We start from the raw sequence: 22660 nt of genomic DNA, 5'->3' as shown, positions 1-22660 counted from the left end.
AATGTGAAGGGAGATGTTTTTGTGATCCAATCACGTTGAAGAACTTTATTTTATTTGATCCTTTTATCCTTTAACTGTGCATGAACTATTTTATTTTAAAGGGGTCATATGACGTTGCTAAAAAGAACATTATTTTGTGTATTTGTAATGCAATGTGTTTATGTGGATTAAGGTTAAAAAAAAAAACACATTATTTTCCACATAATGTACATTATTGTTTCTCCTCTATACAACGAAACACACAGCGTCTCCACGACATGGCGGCAGCAGCAACAGCGAGAATAAAAGTTACGCCGCCTTTCTTTTGTGAACATTTGGGCGGCGTTATGCAAACGAGCCGTTTTGGGTAGGCATGGCTGACTCTTAACTTTTATAAAGAATATCTCTTTGGATTTGAGACTTTAGTCTTTGCAACTTTACAGATCTTCTTTATGCACCAAGAGATTGTAACACTCCAAAGAGAAAGGAAGAATTGAAATGGCATCATATGACCCCTTTAAAAATTACTGAAAAAAATACTGAAGACACCTTAAAGCAAAGAGCTTTCAGCAAACAGCCATGGGTGATAGATCAATACACATTTTTACAAAAAAAATGTCATTCTATTTCTAAAGTATATGCATGTATAAAAAACAATGTCTATAGTCATGACATACAAGTATTGTGTTATTTTTATTTTGTCAGTTATGTTTCATGCTAATGGAAAATATTCATCAGGCTTTTGCTGAAGCTTTGAATTTGCTTCTGGTGTCATCATTGCTGTTTCCCTGGTGGAGGGCGTGCAGTTGCCTTTTTTTATTTTTTATCTTTCATTTTAAATTCATGATGAGATCTGTGCACCTCCAGTACTGACAGGGCACGACCACATGGTGAGGAAGACGAAGAGGAGGAAAAGAAAACTGTAGGTAGCCAAGCCAGAAATCTCCATGTAGCTCCTCCTCTGCAGGGCAAACCCTCCCGACCTGCGACCCACCATAACGGAGACCTCGAGTCTGTTTTTGATGATAGTACTTTAAGTGAGCTATCGGAAGAGGACAGGAGGTATACATGCAGTATTTACATGCTTTTTAATGTAATATATTATTTATAGCTCGATTTTATCTGTTGCAATGTTGCAGCAGCAACATTATAAGCATAACTGGGCCTGCACAGAATCTGTGCCCACAGAATTCAACCAGATTTGAGCACCTGTAATATTTACACCTGTAATACTTGCACCCACAATCAGTGTTGAATAAATGAAAGCAAATGAAAAGCGGGCAGATTCCATATGGGCCTTGTTATAACGTTTAATTTTTAAAAAGAGAATACTGCATTATATCCTCATTTTAGAGCACCAAACTTGCTCTCCGGTAGACTGGTGTTATCTGATAAAGCATAAAATCATGTTTTTTCTTTGTACCAACAGGTCCCCTTCTTCAAGGCGTAAGAAAGAGCAGGTGAGCTTTTGTCTTAATAAGGTAAACCTCCAAGTGTTCGTTTAAGGGTTTGTTTAAGACAGTGGTTACCAAACTGTGCACTGACTTTTGAGAATATGAAGGAAAATGTTACTCATAAATTTACCAGTTTAACACAGGATACTCTGTGTTACACATGTGTTGTATTGACTTTATTGTCTCCTATGCAGAGTACTGGAGAACTGGAGATGGCGGATGATTTTGAAGATCTCACCCAGTCTTCTGACACAGCCACTGAGGAGCTGGAGACTCCAGTATCTGGATACCACAATGCATCTCTGCTCTTCAAACAGCTCGACTCCAGCTATCTGGGTGAGTCAGTCAGCTGAAAGCAAACAGTTAAGTTCAGATGTTCAGCAAATGAAGATGTTCGCCTGTATCTTATGTCCTGCAGACTCTGTGAGTGTGGTGAAACTACAGAACATGTTTCATGAGTACGAACGCACCATCCAGAGGGAGAGAGACAGACACAGCCGTCTGGCGGATAAAACCTCTCGGCTGGAGCAGGAACGCAACGAGTTCAAGATCCTGCTGGATGATATCAGAGGCAGCAAGTCCAGCCTAGAACATCTCAAACTGGAGCTGGAAACGGATATGAACAATCTCAAGTGAGCTTATCTCAGTGCATCTGCAACTCGTCAGGTTTTGTGACACTGACTCTCTCTTCTCTCTCTCTTCTCATGGAAGGTTCCTTTTGAGACAGGAACAGGAAAAGCATCAGAGTGCTCTCATGCTGTATAATAAAACCCGTGAGCAGCTCCAGAGGAAAGAGGAGCAGCAGCGAGCCGAGGCAGAGGAGTGTCACAAAGCCGAGCTGAAAGTCCGCAGTCTGGAACTGGAGATCAGAGCCCTAAAGAACAGCATTAAACAGGTCAACAGCAGCAGACTGTTAGATTTAGCTGGTAAAACCAGCTCATAACACAGTTTTCTCAGTGTTCTGAAGAGTGTGTTTGTGTGTTTAGCTTGAGGAGGACAGGGATGAGTCTCAGAGTCTTCTGTCTCATGAGCGCAGTGCTCGCGCCCTACAGGAGGAGTTACTCAACAACCACCTGCGTAAGCAGCAGAACATTGAGAAGGAGAACCTTCGAAACCTCAACAAGAGCAATGAGGTACCGCTGCCACCTTTTCAAAAACTTTGTCAGGGAATATTTATAAATGTGCTATTTCTGTTAGCAGCTAGCAAATTCATTGCAACTAACAAATGTATGTAGTCAAATATGCAGTGACGTCAGAGCTTTACAATCACACATGCAGCAATGTCATAACTAAATTGCACATGCTGTGATATAGCTTTAGTCAGATACGCTGTGATGTAATACAGTCACATTTGCAGTGATATCAGCTTAAAGGGATAGTTCACCCAAAAATTAAAATTGCCCCATGATTTACTCACACTCAAGCCATCCTAGGTGTATATGACTTTCTTCATTCAGACTAAGGCGATCGGATTTATATTAATAACTGTCCTGGGTCTTCCAACTTTTATAATGACAGTGAATGGGGGTCGATCCATCCATCATAAAATATGCTCCACACGGCTCCGGGGGGTTAATAAAGGCCTTCTGAAGTGGCTTTTTAATAAAACTCAGATTGTATTAGTCTGACACAAGAAAGTCATATACACCTAGAATGGCTTGAGTCAATTATAGTGATGTCATTGCTTTACAAACATATGCTGTGTCATCGTAGTTTTATGGCCACATATGCAGTGACATCATAGCTTTACAGTCAAATATGCAGTGATGTCATATCTTTACAATCACATATGCAGTGACATCTTAGCTTTGCAGCTTTTATCACATCCCATCTAAGAAACCATGAAAAGCACGTTAATAGAACAAATTACCAATATGCAGTTATATAATATCTTTGCAATCACATATGTAGTCACTTCATAGTTACATCATCGCTTTACAATATGCATAAGAAACCATGAATATGAACATAACTGAGAGCAAATTTAAGCAATATGCAGTGATGTTATATCATTGCAATCACATAAGCAGTGACGTCATAATTGAGCATAATTGAGAACAAATGACCAATATCCCTAAATCAAATATGTGAACTTCATGATTTAGGTTTACCGCATAAGCAGTGAACTAAAACACAGTTAGCAGATCTTCTGTGTAAACCCAATTGCTCTAATCCTGTTTGCTGGCATCTGATTGGTCAGATTTTCAGGCTTTATCCTAATGACCTGAATTTAGGCATTTACTTACTGTTACAGAGCCATTCACTCTTTTGCAACCAGGCCACATACTGTGTTGTTTTTTTAAAAAATGCTCAAATGTGTTTGTCGCATGTTAAACTGAGTTTATTACTGATGTTGTGCTCAGGCCATGTCCCAGCTTACAGAGGCATCGGACCGTGAGCGAGAGTTGATGCAACAAAACCGAGCCATACAGGATGAACTGAACGCCGCTCGGGCTGAGCTGGACCACTCACAGTGCCACAGCCGACAGGAAGAGTCACGGCTGGCGGAGGAGAGAGACGTCCTACGCGAGAGACTGGAGGATGCCCGCAGGGACATGAAACTGAGTGAGGAGGCCTTGGCTCAGACTGTGTTCCAGTACAACGGGCAGCTGAGCGCGCTGAAGGCCGAATGCTCAGTGATCACGGCTAAACGGGAGCACGAGAGGCAAGTGAGGCAGCAACTGGAGGCCGAGGCCGAGGCGAGCAGGGCACGACTGCAGGCGGCGCTGCAGGAGGCTGAGAGATGCCAGGTCAGCTTCAACTCATTTGTGCTAAACTAAAGGGAAAGGGATTTTGGGAACTGCTATCAATTTGTCTTTTATTATTGTTGCAACCTCTCAGGCATCACGCACAGATGCAGAGCGCACTCTGCAGCGAGATCGTGAGGAGCACCAGCGGGCACAGGAAAAGCACATCTTTGAGTCCAGTACACAACGGGACACCATCCAGTCCCTGTCCCAGAAGCTCAGCAAGGCCGAGGCGCGCGCCAACAGCCTGGAGAACGAGTGTCACCGCAATGCTCTGACCATCGCTGAGAAAGGCGTACTGTTGGAGACTCTGGCCCGAGAGAAAGACCAGGCCCTGGCCAAACTCAAAGAACTGGAGGCCACGGTACTGAACGAACGGGAGCAGGCCAGCCGTGCTGGGGCCAGACAGGAAGCCATGCAGGAGAGACTGGCCCAAGCTCAGAGCGAGAACGCACTGCTACGACAGCAGCTGGAGGAGGCGCTCAACAAGGGCTCGGCGAAGGATAAAGCTGTTACAGATGTGCACCAAAACTTTGCCGAAATGCTGAACCAGTTACGTGCAGACGGAGAGGAGAGAGTCCACCTGGTGGAGGAGAGAAGCAAAGAGCTGGCAAAGACAAACAGCGAGCTGAGAGATCAGAATTACAAACTAGAGCAGGAGAAAGCTGATAGAGAGGTAGAGGACACTAAGATTTTCTTTTTTTTTTCTTTATAAATGGCTCTATCAATGTCTTTTGTAAGCGAACAACATCATGTTGTGTCACTAATGGACACATCAGATGTAAGACTGAGACTAGACAGCAGCAGTAAAAAAGTAAGTTTTATGGGTTAGTTTAGCTTAGAGTCATAATTTATTAAAATAATAATTAAAATTAATACAAAAATAATTTTAAAATGTAAGATAATTATTAATCAATAATAACAATAATAATATTTAAATAATAAGAATTTTAAATTATATATATATATATATATAATATTATTGAAATATTTTATAATATTTATATTTTATAAAATAGTATATATGTATATATATAGAAATATGTTTTAATATTTTTATAATTTTTATTTTAATATATATAAAAAAATTAACTGCATATATATAAAGCTGAAAATAAGAGATGACTTATATACAAACCATAAACATCGCAGTGATGTTATTAAGTGTTATTAAAATAATTCATAAAATGCATACAAAAAATAATTTAAAACTTTAAAATAATAATAATATTTACATATTAATACTAATATAAATATAGTGTAAATATATATTAGTTTTGTAGAGATACAAAAACGATTTATTTTCAGAAAGACAGTAGATTTGCAGTATGACAAAAATAGAAGTGGGACATGGATCAACTGAAAGGTGCATTGCAACACATCTGGCACTTCCATTGTAGACCATTTTGTGGAAGTGATCGACTTCTCAATGTGCTGCACATGTCCCTGTGTAGACCCTGTAAAATGTAATGTAAACCTGATCAAATGAGAGTATTAAGCTGTTGTTTTTTTGCAGAGTTCTCTGAGGCAGCTGCAGCAGGAACTGGCCGACTGTCTGAAGAAGTTATCCATGTGTGAGGCTTCTCTGGAGGTCAACACACGGTACCGTAATGATCTGGAGGAAGAGAAGGCACGCACACTCAAGGACATGGACAGATTGAAGGGAAAGGTAACCATTAATCTTCTTATACTTCCTGAAAACCATCCGATCAGCTTGGTGTCAATCATTAACAGTGCAATCTGTATTTAACTGGAGTAGCTTCATTCTCAGGAACAATAAATGTTCATTTATTGATTTCAGCAATATAAATAAGTGGGGTCGCCACACTACAAGTCCTTTCGTTTGAGTTGTTTGCTTTTATACTTTGTTTGTGTTCAATTGCAGCTGCAGGAGTCTGAGGAAGTGTACGTCCAGGCCGAGAGACGCATCAGCCAACTGAAGAGCTCTCTGGACGACAAGGAGCGAGAAGCCTGCAGTACCGCTCAAAAACTAGAGGAGGCGCTAGCTGCTTCCACAGGCAAAGCGCAAACCATTAAACAGCTGGAGGAGGCAGTGCAGAGGTACCATTAATTCTGTAAACTGGGTCCACAAACACTCACTCATTGGCTTCATATGATACATGTCACACGGTAACAACAATGGTACTGATATAAGTGACGTGAGGAATTAAAATCACAGTTTATTACAGAAAAAAGTGTCTGTATGCTTATATATATATATATATATTAGGGATGTAACGATTCACTCAACTCACGATTCGATTCACGATTTTTTTTTTACAAAATGAGATTTAAGACAAATTATAAATTAAATGTGTCCTTTTATTATTGCTTGGACAAAATGCTTAACGTTTCTTTGTGAAATTGAAATATAACACCATAATAATATACTAGTATAGCACTTGTATATTATTGCTCTTTTTTTGGTTTTGATTGCTTCTATTGTCCTCATTTGTAAGTCACTTTGGATAAAAGCGTCTGCTAAATAACAAAATTGAAATATAATGTAAATGTAAATAACAAAACTAAATTGAAATTTTAAAACAAGCCCCAAATCAAATAAATAAGTAACACAAATAAAATAAATCTCTTCATATAAACAAACTAAAGCTTTGTCTGTGCTCTTTCCTTTTAAAATTAGAGGCAAGCACTGCATGTTAATCATGATCCAAACAAAGATGCTGCATATATGCAACACGAGCAGTTTTTAATCTAAATTAGATTAGACAGCAGACGAGCTGAATGAGACGCAGATGCACTCTCTGCCAGCTGGCGGCGCTTAAAGTGTTTCCTTGGTTTCCGCTGTAAACAAAGCAGCGCTGCACTTATGAACTTTACTACACATTATACAGAGGCAAGAGGAAAAGAAAAAATACCATCGAAAGACAGTAAGTTCCCCTCAGACATACATTCATATAAACTCCTACCTCTAATTGAATCGCGATTTGTTTAGCATCTCAACCGATTTGAATCGTCACATATTTGAATCGATTTTCAACCGGCTCGCGTTAATCGTTACATCCCTAATATATATATATATATATGTACATGATGTGTGTGTGTGTATACAGGGCTTTATGCTTCCTTTTCTTTTTAGGAGCACTTATGCTCCTAATTTAAAATATTTAAGAGCACAGTCAAAAAATTCAGGAGCACCTTCTGATCAATATTAATATGTGATATTTGACTCCTTAAAGTGATTTACAGGGGCTTTTTTTTTTACCTTTGGCATTTTTTTCAAACTTTATTAAAAGTGTCATCTTTTATGTCAAATTTTAATTAGATCCAAATAAAAATCCAAATTAGATAGAATAGTAAATAGAATAAAAAGAATAAGTTACAGATCAAATGAAATCAGTATTAAAATTAATTTGCACTTCAGAGGTGGCGAAGAAGAACACAAAAGTGGTATGTAGGTATATTTACAGACGTTTAATCAGGCTCAGAGGAGTGCAATTAAATTCATAAATTCATGTTGAGATGAATGTTTTAAATATAAAATTTTGAATATAGAAATATTAAATGATTCACTTTAATAATAGAAATATTATTTCTATTTAATAACAGAAGTATTGAATGGTCATACTTTAAAAATAAAACTAAAACTGCCAGTAGGTGGCGGCAAGTCACTGATTTGACCACTGAATCATTCATTCAATTGATTCGGTTGAAAGGCTGATTCATTCAGGAACGAAGCAAGTGACTGCTGTTATGAATTACATTAAATTAATAAGAATATTAGATGTTAGATTACATTAGATTACATATATTTATATTCATATTTACATATTTCTGTAGTCATTTATTGCATAAAATGTATTATATATGAATATTCTATGAAATTAATATGATTATTTTATGAATATCTATATTCATATTTACATATCTAAGTAGTAATATATTGCATACTATTAAGTTATTGAATATGAATAATATATATATATATATATATATATATATTTTTTTTTATATCATATAATGTCAGTTAGTGCATGTATATGAAATGTACATTAATTTAATTTGAACATTGAATGAATGCATTTATATTCATATTTACATGTTTTTGCATAAAGAATATTATATTATAATAATATTAATATAAATATTTTATTAATATATTTATATTTACATATTTAAGTAGTAATATATTGCATAATTTATTGAATGTGAAAATTATATTAAGATTCATGTTCAAATTCATATAGTAGTGCATACTATTAAGTTAAGACATTAAATTAATATTGATGATATTTAAATAAAATGAATGTCTTCTAAATATATTTATATATTTAACTATTAATTTGTTACATAATATTAAAGTATTTAATTGGAAATGTAAAAATGCATTCAAATGAAGCACTGTGTTCCTCATCTTACATCCATCAGCTAAACAACACAAAGTGTCCATCATTATTAACTGTAATCATCTACTAAAATATCTGTTCATTAATGTGTGAAAATGGTTCATGTGATTATGATATATCTACAGGTTAGAGATCGAGAACGCCAGACTGGAGGCCACAGCCAAACAGCAGACCAATCGCATCGAGGTGCTTCAGAAGGGCGTTCAGGAGGGCACTGTGGTGAGTTCTCTCAAATATCACTCATTTAACCACTAGTATGTGAAGAAGAAGTGTCCTGACTCAACTGATAATGGCAGATTTAGACATTAATCCTCACAGAGCTTTACGTTTTACCCTCTTAAGTCACCTGAGCTTCACTTTAGTTGAACTCTGTTTAATTGTGCCAGTGCAGAATGAGCTGACTGTACATGTGAGTCAGTTGGAGAGGAGATTTCATGTAAACTGATGGTGTAGTCATTCTTTTCACAGCGATCAGGCTCATCACCTGGAGAAGGGGTTGGTATCAAACATCTAGCTGTGATTCTAGCAGTTCTTTCTTTACTGTGAATTACAGCTCTTCAGGACTTCAAATCTCACTGTGGTTTACACTTGAAATGAACAAGAAACAAAAAAGTGTCTGTATTCTTTATTGCTTTTCTTTAGTTTGGTTGTTAGCGGGGTATTTTCTCTGTTTTGGTGGTGGTCTGTTTGCGGATTTGCATTGATTGTAAACTCTCTTGCAACCGTCTGCATTTCTGGTTTCTGAGATCTAAAGTAGATCTAGATCAGCATGAAGTACTTTGCTGAGAGAGTGATCAAGGCCCTGTTGTGTATTGACATCTGTGATTGTTCTCAGGTCAGGAATCGTTTGGAAGATATTGTCACAAACCTGCAGAGCGGTAAGATGACGCTAGAAGAACAACTCAACCGAGAGGTGAACTTTATGACAAACACGTGTCACGTTGAGCTTCAAAGTGCATCTAAATGCAATAGATGAAGAGAGGATAGATTGAGAACATTTCAGTTTATTCATTTATTTAGTAATGAAATTATTATTTTTTTTTTAATGTTTTTAGTCTTGGTTTTAGTTAACGATAATAGTCCTGATTCGTAGTGCTACAGGAAAGTATATTCACTATTTGTTTAATTGAGGTTCTCCTCTCCAGGTACAGAAGCAGAGTATGCTATCCCATAATGCCCAGGACTCACAAGCACTGTGGGAGGAGGAGCTAAAGAGCCGCTCACGACTGGGACTCCGCCTCTCTGAGCTGGAGAAAGAGAAAGGAGAACTGACCAATCAGGTGCCAGAAAGACACACTGTCCATCCGAAATGTGTTACATTAAATTACAACAAATGATACTTTTCAACAAACATAACGTTTGCATGTTCACAAGTGGTAAAATGTTTAGTGACTTAATCAAAACAGCTCAATTAGCACATGAAAATGAATAATTTACATGAATGTTTGTTGCTTTAGTTTGAAATGTGTGTATATAAATGGACTATTAAAGAAAGAAAATAATACTTTAGCACAGATGCATTAAACTGATCAAAAGTAACAATAAAGACATTTATAATCCCAAAGCAGCACAACCGTTTTCAACATTGATAATAATCAGAAATGTTTAATGAGCAGCAAATCAGTATATTATACTTATTTCTGAAGATCATGTGACACTGAAGACTGGAGTAATGATGCTGAACATTCAGCTGCGCATCACAGGAATAAATTACATTTAAAACATATTCAAATAGAAGACTGTTATTTTACGTTAATTGTCTAACAATAGTTCACAATATTACTGTTTTTGCTGTTTTTTGATCAAATATTTCAGCCTTGGTGAGCAGAAGAGAGTTCTGTCAAAAACATAAAAAAATTGCACCGATCCCCAATTTTAAATGGTAGTGTATGTATAAGGGAAAATATTGTTAAAAATCTTATTAGATGAAGTATTTAATGTCACACAGTGGAACACACGTCAAAATGGTTTGAAATGTCACGTCAACAACCCAAATATTGTATTAAACCTCTATTATTAAGAACAAGAGTGTCACCTGCATCCTCTCTCTGTGTTTCAGATGGAGCTCGAGAAGAAAAAGGCCAAAAAACTAGCCGAGCAGAAGAAATCTGTGGACACGCGTCTGGAGCAGGAGATGAAGAGAAACACTGACCTTCAGAAAGAAATGTACAGGTGACCCTTTAACCTTTAACCCCGACCGCTGCAGCTCTACACCTGTAGACGTGTTTGAGTACTAGAGAAGCCGGCAGTGCGGATCCTCCTGCTTGCGAATCTGTGAGATACACGCATGAAGTGCGTATGGCTTTTTATATCTTACATTTGTTTAATTCACTGAGGACTGACTCCAAGCCTGTCTTTTTTGCTGCTGTAGTGCTGTAGAATAACAAATCCATGTGTAGTGCTAAAAACCTTGATACAGCATTTGAAAAGGGATGTATTTCCATGTTAATTAAATGGTGAAGATAAGAGGGATCATTTGAAAACCAAGTTGTTTTACTGGTTGAGCAGGTTATTTCATTTTAGTGAAAGATTATAAAGAAATCACAATCACAAGACCTTTATGTTGACCAATATATATATATTACTTGTATACTATTATATAATTTATTAATATTTTGTATTATATTTATTGATAATAGCCTTTTGTTTTATATTTTCATATCTCATTTTAATTTTAGTTTAATGTCCCCCTGTAATCAAATATTTTATCCCTTAAAACTTATCTTTGATCATCAAAATGACATGTTTTTTCTTGTGAAAATAATTTTCTCATGCCTTAAAATAGCTTGAATGCAACTCTACACCCTTGCCTCCTTGCCTCAATGCGGATCTATGAATACGCAAATTAGCCCCGCCTCCACTCAGTCACACAGCAGCCAGCGCCTCCTGAACTGTAGTAAACGTGATACAATGGCAAGTGGAAATATTGGTTTAACTAAGCCATATGTGTTTGAACCAGAAATAAGCAGGTATGCTCAACCTAAGCAAGGAGACTGATGGCTAACTTCGTGAGGTGAACATTATCTGTTTGCGCTGGTTGGTACACGGATAAACGACTGATAAAAAGTTAGGTTACTTGCGTAACCCCGGTTCTCTGAGAACAGAGCGAGGTATCTCACTATGGGAAATGCCCCAGGCGTGATAGACTATGGAAGCACCAATTACACCACATCTGTCCGAAGGATGGACCAATCACAGCTCATGACAAGGAGCCCACCCCCTCCATATATACTGTATATATGGCTGTGATCCCTGAAAACAGCATTCTAAGCACGCTTTTCCCCTGTGTTATGCGAGTAGGGAAGCTTGGTGAGATACCTCGCTCTGTTCTCGGAGAACCAGGGTTACGCAAGTAACCTTACATTCTCTTTCAAACAATCGCTCGGTATCTCACTATGGGAATGATATAGCCAACTCCCGAAATGCATGCTTTCCCATAGCCACTGAACAGACCTGGCAAGAACGAAAGATAACCTTTTAATTCTCTAAAGAGCCAACATTGACAGTGGTAAAATGTCCAGACATCCAGACGCTAAAATCTGATAAATGTATGAGGGGAAGCTCAGCTTGCCCACGAGGTGGCCATACCCCTTGTTGAATGAGCCCTTAAGCCCGCTGGGGAATGAAGACCCATAGATGTAGGCCAATTCAATTGCCTCCACCTTCCAATGGGAAAGGCGCTATGAGGAGATCGGCTTACCCTTACATTGAGTGGCTCATGAAACGAATAACTGATCATTCTTCCTGAACGATCGTGTCCTGTTTACATAATAGCGTAACGCTCGTACAGGACACAAAGTGTGCAATTTCCGCTCCTCCTTCGAAGTAAAAGGAGGGGGGTAAAAGGCACGCAACTCCAAAGCAGAGCAGTTATAAGATGAATCACTGACTTTGGGAACGAACGCCAGGTTAGGCAGCAACGCAACCTTGCTGTCATCCGGGCTAAAATCCAGACATGCCAGATGAACCGACAAAGCGTGTAACTCACACACTCACTTAGCTGAGACTAAATCAAGTAGTAAGACCATTTTCAGAGATAGGAGCTTAATATCCACACTCTCCAGAGGTTCAAATGGGGCCCGAGTAAAAGCATTCAGAACCATGGACAAGTCCCATGACGGAACCAGATGCTTAGATACTGGTCTCAAACGCTTCACCCCCTTCATAAAACGGCATAAAAGAGGGTGCCGTCGAAATGAGACTCCCTTGAAGCCTACATGACACGCTGAAATAACAGCCAGGTAAACTTTAATAGTAGAAAACGCTCTCCCATTGTTCATTAAGCTTTGTAAAAAGCAAAGTACATCGCTCACCGCGAACTGAAAGGGAATCACTCCTTTACGAGTACACCAGTCCTCAAACACACGCCATTTAAGACCATACAGTGAGCACGTTGATGGAGCTCTAGCGCTCTGGATAGCGTTTATAACCTCCTGTGGAAGTCAGAGAGCGTATAAATTTAACCCTTCACGGGCCAGACCCAAAGATCGACTCGTTCCAGGTGTGGGTGAAATATCTGCCCCCTGAGGGTTAATCTGAGGTTAATAAAACGCTATTAACCTCAAAAATTGGTTAAATTTACTTACTATTATATAATTTATTAATATTTTGTATTATATTTATTGATAATAGCCTTTTGTTTTATATTTTCATATCTCATTTTAATTTTAGTTTAATGTCCCCCTGTAATCAAATATTTTATCCCTTAAAACTTTTCTTTGATCATCAAAATGACATATTTAAATGTTTTTTCTTGTGAAAATAATTTTCTCATGCCTTAAAATAGCTTGAATGCAACTCTACACCCTTGCCTCATTTAGTATACGCTGATCTATAAATATGCAAATTAGTCCCGCCTCTACTCAGTCACACCAGCCAGTGCCTCCTGATCCACTGAACTGTAGTAACCGCAAAACAATGGCATACACGGATAATGACTGATAAAACTATGTTTTTACTAGTGGACAACTACAGTGAATAATGTAAATTTCGTTAAAGTTACTTACTTGACGATGTTGTGTCCTAAAATGCCTTGAAGACTTGAGTACAGCTGTTTGTGATGAGATGGTCCTCACTGCAGAACACAAGATCCAGATCCAACTCCTCCCACCTTACATATACCTAAACCCACCCATCTCCACCCCCTAGATGTGGATCCAACCCCGCCCCCTGGATTTATGTTCAGCAGTGAGGGGCTACTGTTTGTGATTGTTAATTCGCGCCCGCAAGCATACGCACGTGAAGTGCAGAGTTATAATATTATAATGCAAGTTAGCGGTTCTAAATTCACATTAAACCACAGCTTCATGGGTTTTTTGCTCTTATTTTATTTTTGGTGTTGTGCATGTGTATTTTGCATGCTAGTGAAGGAATCGATCCCTTGACGTGATTGGTTATTGGATTGTGACGTAGCAAACCGAGGGACTTTTTACGGAAGTCACAATGGTTCGTGAAAAGTCACAGCTACTTTATGCAGGCTGTGTGAATTTTACTGTGGACTGACTGTTTTGAAACTTATATGGTAGTTAAATAGCACCTAGACCTCAGTTATCATGAAAAAAGCCAGGAAATTTCAGTTTTGACAATATGGGACCTTTAAGGAGAAAATACTCAGCAATGGTGTTGATTAATAGATTGGCACATGGTTTGTCTAAAAGCATATTAAAAACACCACAAATAAACAACATAAAAAACTTGATTTTCACTACAGGGGGACTTTTTTATGAATATTGTAATTTTTTAGCTTGTATTAAATAATTTAAAAAAATTCTATCTATCCATCTATCTATCCATCTATCTATTAAAGGGATAGTTCACCCAAAAAATGAAAATTCTGTCATTAATTACCTTCATTGACATAAGTACCTATATCTCATGGTTTAATTGACTTCAAATGCAAGCAGAACAGTGTTATTTTTAGTATTATTTATATACTCTATTATAATATTTATTAATATATTGTAGATATTAATATTTATTGATAATAAGCTTTTGTTTATTTACCTTATTTTTTAGTTTTCAGTTAATTTAAATTTAGTTTAAGTAATTATTTGTGTGCTTTCATAATTTTTATTAGTTTGTAAAAAATATTTCTATTTAGCTTGAATAATTTTTTTAGTTTTAGTCATTTTAGAACTTATTTTAATTTAGCTGCTAAGCCAGCATTTCTAATTCTTCATTTAAGTTTTGCATCTAATATATTTTATTTTATTTCAAATTTATGGTTTTAGTTTTAGTTAACAATAACAACACTGATACAGAATGTCTCTAATTTCAGTATATCTTACTGTGTGTGTGTGTCAGGTTGAAAACTCTGTTGAAGACCGCTAAGAAGCAGCTGCGTGAACAGGGCGGTGGACAGCTGGACTCTCCTCTGGGCAGCTTCAGAGGAGACATGAGCCACCGGCTGGAGGCAGAGAGCACCATCAGCAGAATGAAGACTCGGGTACAGTCTCAGATTTAGGCATTTACAGACATTTGCAACATTTTTTGTCATTTTTAAGACTGTCAGATCAGATTAAAGTATGCAAACTTGATTGAGTCTCTGATTTCCTCCTTTTCTGCTTGTCTCTAATCCTGTGGTCACCCTTGCTCTGGCGCAGGTGGATGAGCTGCAGTCTCAGTACGAGCGGGAGGCGTCGCGCTGCTCGCGGCTGGAGGAGGTGAACAGACAGCTGAAGGAGAAGCTGTCGTCTGTGAAGAGCCTGAGCCGAAGCCACGAGCAGCTGGAGCGCAGCAAGAGGCAGCTGGAGGAGGAGGTGGCCAGTCTGCGGCGGCAGCTGGAGGCCGGTGTGATGGACCAGAGCCAGGCCGAGCAGTACCGCCGGGAGACGGAGGAAAGAGCCCGACAGGAGATCCGACACAAACTAGAGGAGGTCAACCTCTTCCTGCAGGTACACAACAAGAGTCAAAGAGTCAACATGCACCGGAACACATTCACTTTAACCTTGTGTTTATTGTTGTTACATTATTTGTGTGCAAAGTCCAAAGTAAACAATCGTTAAGCACCAAATATAGGTGAAAAAGCAAGTGAATACAAAACCGTTATTGGCCAGTTTCAATCGCATAATGCGAAAATGTTCTTTAACCTTTGCTAATGTTCCTTTGCTCCTTTATTTTATTAAATTTGTTATTATACATTACGTACATTTCTTAAATATAAAATATTATTTTAAAAAGTAATTACAATAATTTTGCTTAAGCATTTTTCACTCTTTACATGCAGACAATATCTTATTTTGTTTTTCTGTTATTTTATTATTTAATTTATATATCTAAAATATATTATTTTATAAAATAATTATAATAATTACATTTTTGTATAAAGTTTTAGATACTGTTTCACGCAGGCATTATATTTTATTTTATTATTGTTTTTTCATTTATTATTTTATAATTTTATACTTTTTAAAATATAAAATTTATTATTTAATAAAGATAATTATAATTATTTTGTTTATTATAAAGTTTTAGACACTATGTTTCACATAGGCAGCATTTTATTTTATTTATATAATTTTTTAATAATATATATTTCTAAAATATAACATAATTATTATTCTTTTGTTTATTGTAAAAAGTTTTAGACACTTTTTGTATGTTTCGTCAGACGCAGGCGGCGTCTCAGGAAGCTCTGGAGCAGATGAAAGCTGCTAACGAGGCCAGTCAGCGCACTCAGCAGGAGCAGCGCATCAGGGATCTGGAGGGAGAACTCAGCCGTTTACGCAGCGTTCAGCAGGACAGTCTCGTTCAGAGAGACTCCAGCCACACAGAGTTGGAGCGCTACAAACAGCTGTACAGCGAAGAACTCCGCCTCCGCAAGAGTCTGGCTGCCAAACTAGAGAGGTGAGAGACATCATGGGAGCCTGTCCTCAGAATTATATTTAGAAATATATCTTCATTATAATCACAGGTTAATCTCTCTCGCTTGCCACCAGGTTTGGCGGGGGCCTGGACGGGCGGGGCGGCTGCCCTGCGACCGGCCACAGGTTAATTACATTTTTCAGATAAAAAAAAAATAGTTTAATGGTGATTAATGGCAGTTAATTATTTAAAAGCATATCAGGCAAAGAAAATCATGATAAATTGTACAGCTGATTCTATAGGTATCACTGGCACCCTCTGTCCTGGTTTAGGTCATATGTCACTGGTTACCACTGGTGTCCCTCAGGGTTCTGTTTTGGGCCCACTGCTATTCATCTTCTATTTACTCCCTCTTGGCGTATTGCATATTTCCACCTGCGTAATATTAATCGTCTCCATCCCTCTCTCACAACGAATAATTCTGTTGACCATGGGTGTTTAGAAAGGTACCACTAAATAAAATGCATTATTATTATTATTATTATTATTATTAAATTTACCAAGTAAAAAAAAAAAAAAAAAGGTAAAATGTAAATAAATATTATTTCAAAACATATCAAGGTGGTTTCAAAAATTTTAGTTTTAGTAAGTAAAACTAAAAATAATAATACAAATGAATGAATATTATAAAAGTCATAAAAATAAATAAAGATAATTAAATATTATTTCAAAGCATATGAAGGGAGACACACAAAATGATTAATTAGCCACATAAAAATACAAATAAATTAATACAAAAAAATCGTAAAATAAAATTCTAAACATAAACAAGTAATATTTCAAAACATATCTCAAAAACATAGTCGAAGAAAATTGATAAATTTATCAAGCATAACTAAAAATAATAAATACAAATAAATTAATGAAATAAAATATAAAATCAATCAATCAATATTATTTTAAAGCATATCAGGGGAGGTATGGAAAATTATGATAAATTGACCAAGAAAAACTAAAATAAATTAATAAAATATAAATAATTATTTCAGAGCAGATCAGGGAATGCGCATAAATGGTAAAATGACCAAGTAAAGCTAAAATGAACAAATACAAATAAATTAATAAAATAAATAGGAAACTACAATTAGAAATAAATATTGTTTATAGCATAATATTAAGGGAGGCACAGATCATTGTTAAACTTACAAACTAAAATTGAACACAAATCAATTATTTTAATAATTTTCCATCAGTCCTAATAAATATTTTTAATTGTAGAAGTATTTACTTGATTTATTTCTGTGATTCATAGTGATTAACTGTTTGTTTGTTTTTTTAATAATGTGCCAAAATGTCTTTTTGTTAACATAATGTGCAGGTCGAATGAGCGGTTAGCGGAGGCCAACACTAAACTCCTGAGCGAGAGGCAGCGCAGCAAATCTCTGCTCAACAGCAGTATAGTGAACGGCGGTTTGGGGGGCCCCGCTCTGGATGTGGCATCTCTGGGCACCGTGGGGGCGTATGGAGCCTCTCTGGGACCCCTGAACAGGAGTCTGGGCCTCGGGACGCCTCTGCTGGGTACGGTAGGGGAATCGCAGAGCAGCCGCGTAGAGGCCTACCTGGCAAAGGTGAGCGATGGTGCATGAAGTCATTTCACTCTCATGTAGACTGTGAACAGGTTTCCAAATGCTGCACCACACTGCCTCAACATTCAGCACTAACCATGTTCTAATACTTACACCCAAAATAAATCCCATGTCAGGTGGTGATTCTAAAACTAACATAACGATTATATATTTTCTCCTTCCACTATCTTTCCCTTCATAAACGTAGCAAATAACCTTCTGGTCTGTTTTTCCTGTGGCTGCTGTCTGGACTCATATCCTCTTCTGTCTCTGATATCTTCAGCTTCTAGCTCAAAAGTCTGTTTCTCACCTGTCCTCTCTGCAGCCTGATACCTGAGCAGGTGTGTAGCTGATGTGTGCAGATCTCTGACTGTCAGAACACACACACACACACACACACACACGCTTTAATGTGTCTCTGTGGCTTCACGCAGCTGTTTATGGGAGAAAACGTTGAGTCACAAATCATGTTGAATAGATATTTTATTAATTCTGAGCAAGATTTTAATTAGATCAAAGCTTAATTGTAGACTTACACTGGGTATAGGGATGTTACTTTGCACTGAGTGAATACAGCTGGATAAAACAAAAACTGTCCGTCTTCATTTCAGGCTGCAAAGCAACAATATGTGATTATTTTAAAGGGGAGTAATTCTTTTCTATACCCACTGTATCTGTGCATTACAGCTTCTAGTACACTGACGTTTTATAAAAAACATTTTGAAAAAAAAGGCATCTTTGTTCAGAATTAGTTATTTAGTATCATTCATGTACCTTTATAGTATTTATTAATATTTTGAATTAACTTTTATTTAATATTTTCAGTTTTCATTTCAATTTTAGTTTAAATTTAGTAATTTTTTACATGCTTTTTTCATTTTTATTTATTTTTTAAATATTTCTGTGTAGTTTAAATAGTTTTTCAGGTTTTGTTTTAATAATTATATATGCAGTATATTTAGTTTTAATAGTTGTAATAAGTTTAGTAGATTATTTTAGTTTTAATTAAGTTTTAAGCTAATATATATATATATATACGTTTCTAAAAATGGCATGTAGCGTTCAGCAGGACAGTCTCGTTCAGAGAGACTCCAGCCACACAGAGTTGGAGCGCTACAAACAGCTGTACAGCGAAGAACTCCGCCTCCGCAAGAGTCTGGCTGCCAAACTAGAGAGGTGAGAGACATCATGGGAGCCTGTCCTCAGAATTATATTTAGAAATATATCTTCATTATAATCACAGGTTAATTAAATTTTTCAGATTAAAAAAAAATAGTTTAATGGTGATTAATGGCAGTTAATTATTTAAAAGCATATCAGGCAAAGAAATTCATGATAAATTGTACAGCTGATTCTATAGGTATCACTGGCACCCTCTAGTAATTCTTTTCTATACCCACTGTATCTGTGCATTACAGCTTCTAGTACACTGACGTTTTATAAAAAACATTTTGAAAAAAAAGGCATCTTTGTTCAGAATTAGTTATTTAGTATCATTCATGTACCTTTATAGTATTTATTAATATTTTGAATTAACTTTTATTTAATATTTTCAGTTTTCATTTCAATTTTAGTTTAAATTTAGTAATTTTTTACATGCTTTTTTCATTTTTATTTATTTTTTAAATATTTCTGTGTAGTTTAAATAGTTTTTCAGGTTTTGTTTTAATAATTATATATGCAGTATATTTAGTTTTAATAGTTGTAATAAGTTTAGTAGATTATTTTAGTTTTAATTAAGTTTTAAGCTAATATATATATATATATACGTTTCTAAAAATGGCATGTATTAAGTATGCAGTATACAACATTAAAAACATTGTTTTATGCTACATTGTTGTATAGTTATCTTATTCAGTTTAATTCAGAAATCAGCTTTTAGTTGTAGGAAATAAACAAATCCTTTGGCATTTTAATTATTTTGTGTAAAAATATTAACTTTTGGGAGTTGGATCAGAGACAGTTCAATCATCACACTGGAAATGGAAGTCAAGCGCATTGCATTGTGGGATACAGTACTGAGTGCGGTGTGCTCTGGATGTTAACTGCACATTTTGACAAATGTTGTAGGTCATCTGGGTATTTAAAGGATACAGAAAATGATGATAAATTGACCAAGTAAAACTAAAACTAATCATTATAAATAAATAAATAAAATATAAATAATTATTTCAGAGCAGATCAGGGAATGCGCATAAATGGTAAAATGACCAAGTAAAGCTAAAATTAACAAATACAAATAAATTATTAAAATAAATAGAAATAGGAAACTACAATTAGAAATAAATATTGTTTATAGCATAATATTAAGGGAAGCACAGATCATTGTTAAACGTACAAACTAAAATTCAACACAAATAATTTTTTTTTTTTTAAAAAGTTACCCTAATCTATTAATTTTATTATTATTTATAATTATTAATGTATTAATTAAATTAATTATTTTAATAATGTTCCATCAGTCCTAATAAATATTTTTAATTGTAGAAGTATTTACTTGATTTATTTCTGTGATTCATAGTGATTAACTGTTTGTTTGTTTTTTTAATAATGTGCCAAAATGTCTTTTTTTTTACATAATGTGCAGGTCGAATGAGCGGTTAGCGGAGGCCAACACTAAACTCCTGAGCGAGAGGCAGCGCAGCAAATCTCTGCTCAACAGCAGTATAGTGAACGGCGGTTTGGGGGGCCCCGCTCTGGATGTGGCATCTCTGGGCTCCGTGGGGGCGTACGGAGCCTCTCTGGGACCCCTGAACAGGAGTCTGGGCCTCGGGACGCCTCTGCTGGGTACGGTAGGGGAATCGCAGAGCAGCCGCGTAGAGGCCTACCTGGCAAAGGTGAGCGATGGTGCATGAAGTCATTTCACTCTCATGTAGACTGTGAACAGGTTTCCAAATGCTGCACCACACTGCCTCAACATTCAGCACTAACCATGTTCTAATACTTACACCCAAAATAAATCCCATGTCAGGTGGTGATTCTAAAACTAACATAACGATTATATATTTTCTCCTTCCACTATCTTTCCCTTCATAAACGTAGCAAATAACCTTCTGGTCTGTTTTTCCTGTGGCTGCTGTCTGGACTCATATCCTCTTCTGTCTCTGATATCTTCAGCTTCTAGCTCAAAAGTATGTGACACTGAAGACTGGAGTAATGGCTGCTGAAAATTCAGCTTTAACGTCACAGGAATAAATTACACTTTAAAATATATTCAAATGGAAAACAGCTATTTTAAATATTTTACATTTTTTCAGTTTTTACTGTATTTTTAATCAAATAAATGCAGCCTTTAAAACCCAACGTTTTGAATGGTGGCAGATACTTTTACTAGCGTTTGGATTTTGACCAATCAGATGTGTCAAAATCATGATCTTTAAAATATATTCAAATGGAAAACGGCTATTTTAAATATTTTACATTTTTTCAGTTTTTACTGTATTTTTAATCAAATAAATGCAGCCTTTAAAACCCAACGTTTTGAATGGTGGCAGATACTTTTACTAGCGTTTGGATTTTGACCAATCAGATGTGTCAAAATCATGATGCGTCTGCATAGTTATGGTTATGCATTTTTATAGTATGAATACTGTGGCAATGTAAAGTAAACAATAACCTGGCTGAGTGCTAGTTTTAGGACGTGTGTTTGATGAGATGAAGTCAGATGTGTGGTCTGGTTTGTCTGTTCCTGTTGCAGATGCAGACGGAGCTGGAGAAGAACATATCGAAGGAGCTGGACTACGGTGAGACATTATTATAACAAAATGTTTATATCTATTTTATGTAAATAGTCTGTTATACTGTTATTAAGATCTCACTCATTTAGATTACAAGGTATGAGAATTTAATTATTTTGGTTTGGCCATTTAAATATCAGCAACGGCACCAAATTGCATATTTTTGCTCAGTTTGGGCCTATTGAGATGTTTTTCCTCCTTGAGTATGAACTCAATATTCTCCTATATCATAGTATATGAGCCACAAAAGCCAGGTATAAAATACGAACAAAACACATGCAAACTTTTTCAGACTATACTTTCAAATGTCAGACTTTACGGGGTTAATATGATCTTTAAGTGACCGGTTGGATCTCCGCTCAAGTCCATTCAAAAATGTATTCTGTATTAATTCGATTGCGCTCAAAAGTGACTTAATTGTCATTCTCGTGTCATTCTGGAAGGAGGAACTGCCCGCATGTCTCCCGTAGGATCGGCCTCTGGATCTCAGAACCTGAACCTGAACGTGACCCTGGAGCAGCCGGACCCCGTGAGCAGAGCCACTCAACAGTACCTGGAGGTGCTGAAGAAGAACTACATGATCTGACCCGCGGTCAGTCCACACACTGTGAACACAATCAACTCGAGCGCCATAACCCACTCGAGAAACACTGATGGACCGCCCTAAAAGCCCTATGGATTTATAAAACAGGAGTTTGTTTACTAAAGCAGTTATGGTGCCTCTTTGTGGTCATTAATGGAACTGGTCCTGTTCTCCCAAAAATTTGCTGGCCATCTAAAGATGAGTTTGTTTCTTCATCAAATCAACAGATTTGGAGAAATGTAGCATTGCATCACTTGCTCACCAGTGGATGCTCTGCAGTGAATGGGTGCCGTCAGAATGAGAGTCCAAACAGCTGATTAAAAACATCATAATCTCATTCTGACGGCACCCATTCACTGCAGAGCATC

At 36.6% G+C, this 22660-nt stretch overlaps 1 protein-coding gene across 8 annotated transcripts in view; it reads left to right on the top strand.

Annotated features, from left to right (window-relative positions):
* The window catches only part of LOC107561163 (ankyrin repeat domain-containing protein 26-like), a 41302-nt gene extending 18789 nt beyond the window's left edge, over positions 1-22513 (top strand). For 4 of the 8 annotated variants that reach the window (XM_016245530.1, XM_016245526.1, XM_016245532.1 and 1 more), the window contains 21 exons: positions 847-1041; positions 1409-1439; positions 1628-1769; positions 1852-2065; positions 2145-2328; positions 2420-2566; positions 3797-4183; positions 4275-4856; positions 5697-5849; positions 6066-6241; positions 8670-8763; positions 9013-9039; positions 9380-9457; positions 9690-9824; positions 10604-10716; positions 14848-14989; positions 15147-15437; positions 16154-16389; positions 17726-17975; positions 21670-21715; positions 22153-22513. In XM_016245530.1, coding sequence (XP_016101016.1) covers positions 847-1041; positions 1409-1439; positions 1628-1769; positions 1852-2065; positions 2145-2328; positions 2420-2566; positions 3797-4183; positions 4275-4856; positions 5697-5849; positions 6066-6241; positions 8670-8763; positions 9013-9039; positions 9380-9457; positions 9690-9824; positions 10604-10716; positions 14848-14989; positions 15147-15437; positions 16154-16389; positions 17726-17975; positions 21670-21715; positions 22153-22295 — 3766 coding nt within the window. In that variant the 3' untranslated portion in view covers positions 22296-22513. Of the gene's footprint in view, positions 1-846; positions 1042-1408; positions 1440-1627; positions 1770-1851; positions 2066-2144; positions 2329-2419; positions 2567-3796; positions 4184-4274; positions 4857-5696; positions 5850-6065; positions 6242-8669; positions 8764-9012; positions 9040-9379; positions 9458-9689; positions 9825-10603; positions 10717-14847; positions 14990-15146; positions 15438-16153; positions 16390-17725; positions 17976-18255; positions 18314-21669; positions 21716-22152 lie in introns of all 8 variants that reach the window. The other 4 variants (XR_001605812.1, XM_016245528.1, XM_016245531.1 and 1 more) reach the window with 4 other exon arrangements.
* Positions 22514-22660: the final 147 nt, after the last annotated feature.

The sequence above is a fragment of the Sinocyclocheilus grahami genome, unplaced genomic scaffold, assembly GCF_001515645.1.
Source record: "Sinocyclocheilus grahami isolate Dianchi unplaced genomic scaffold, SAMN03320097.WGS_v1.1 scaffold759.1, whole genome shotgun sequence".
NCBI classification, from domain to species: Eukaryota; Metazoa; Chordata; class Actinopteri; order Cypriniformes; family Cyprinidae; genus Sinocyclocheilus; species Sinocyclocheilus grahami.
This window is presented reverse-complemented; position numbering and strand designations above follow the sequence as displayed.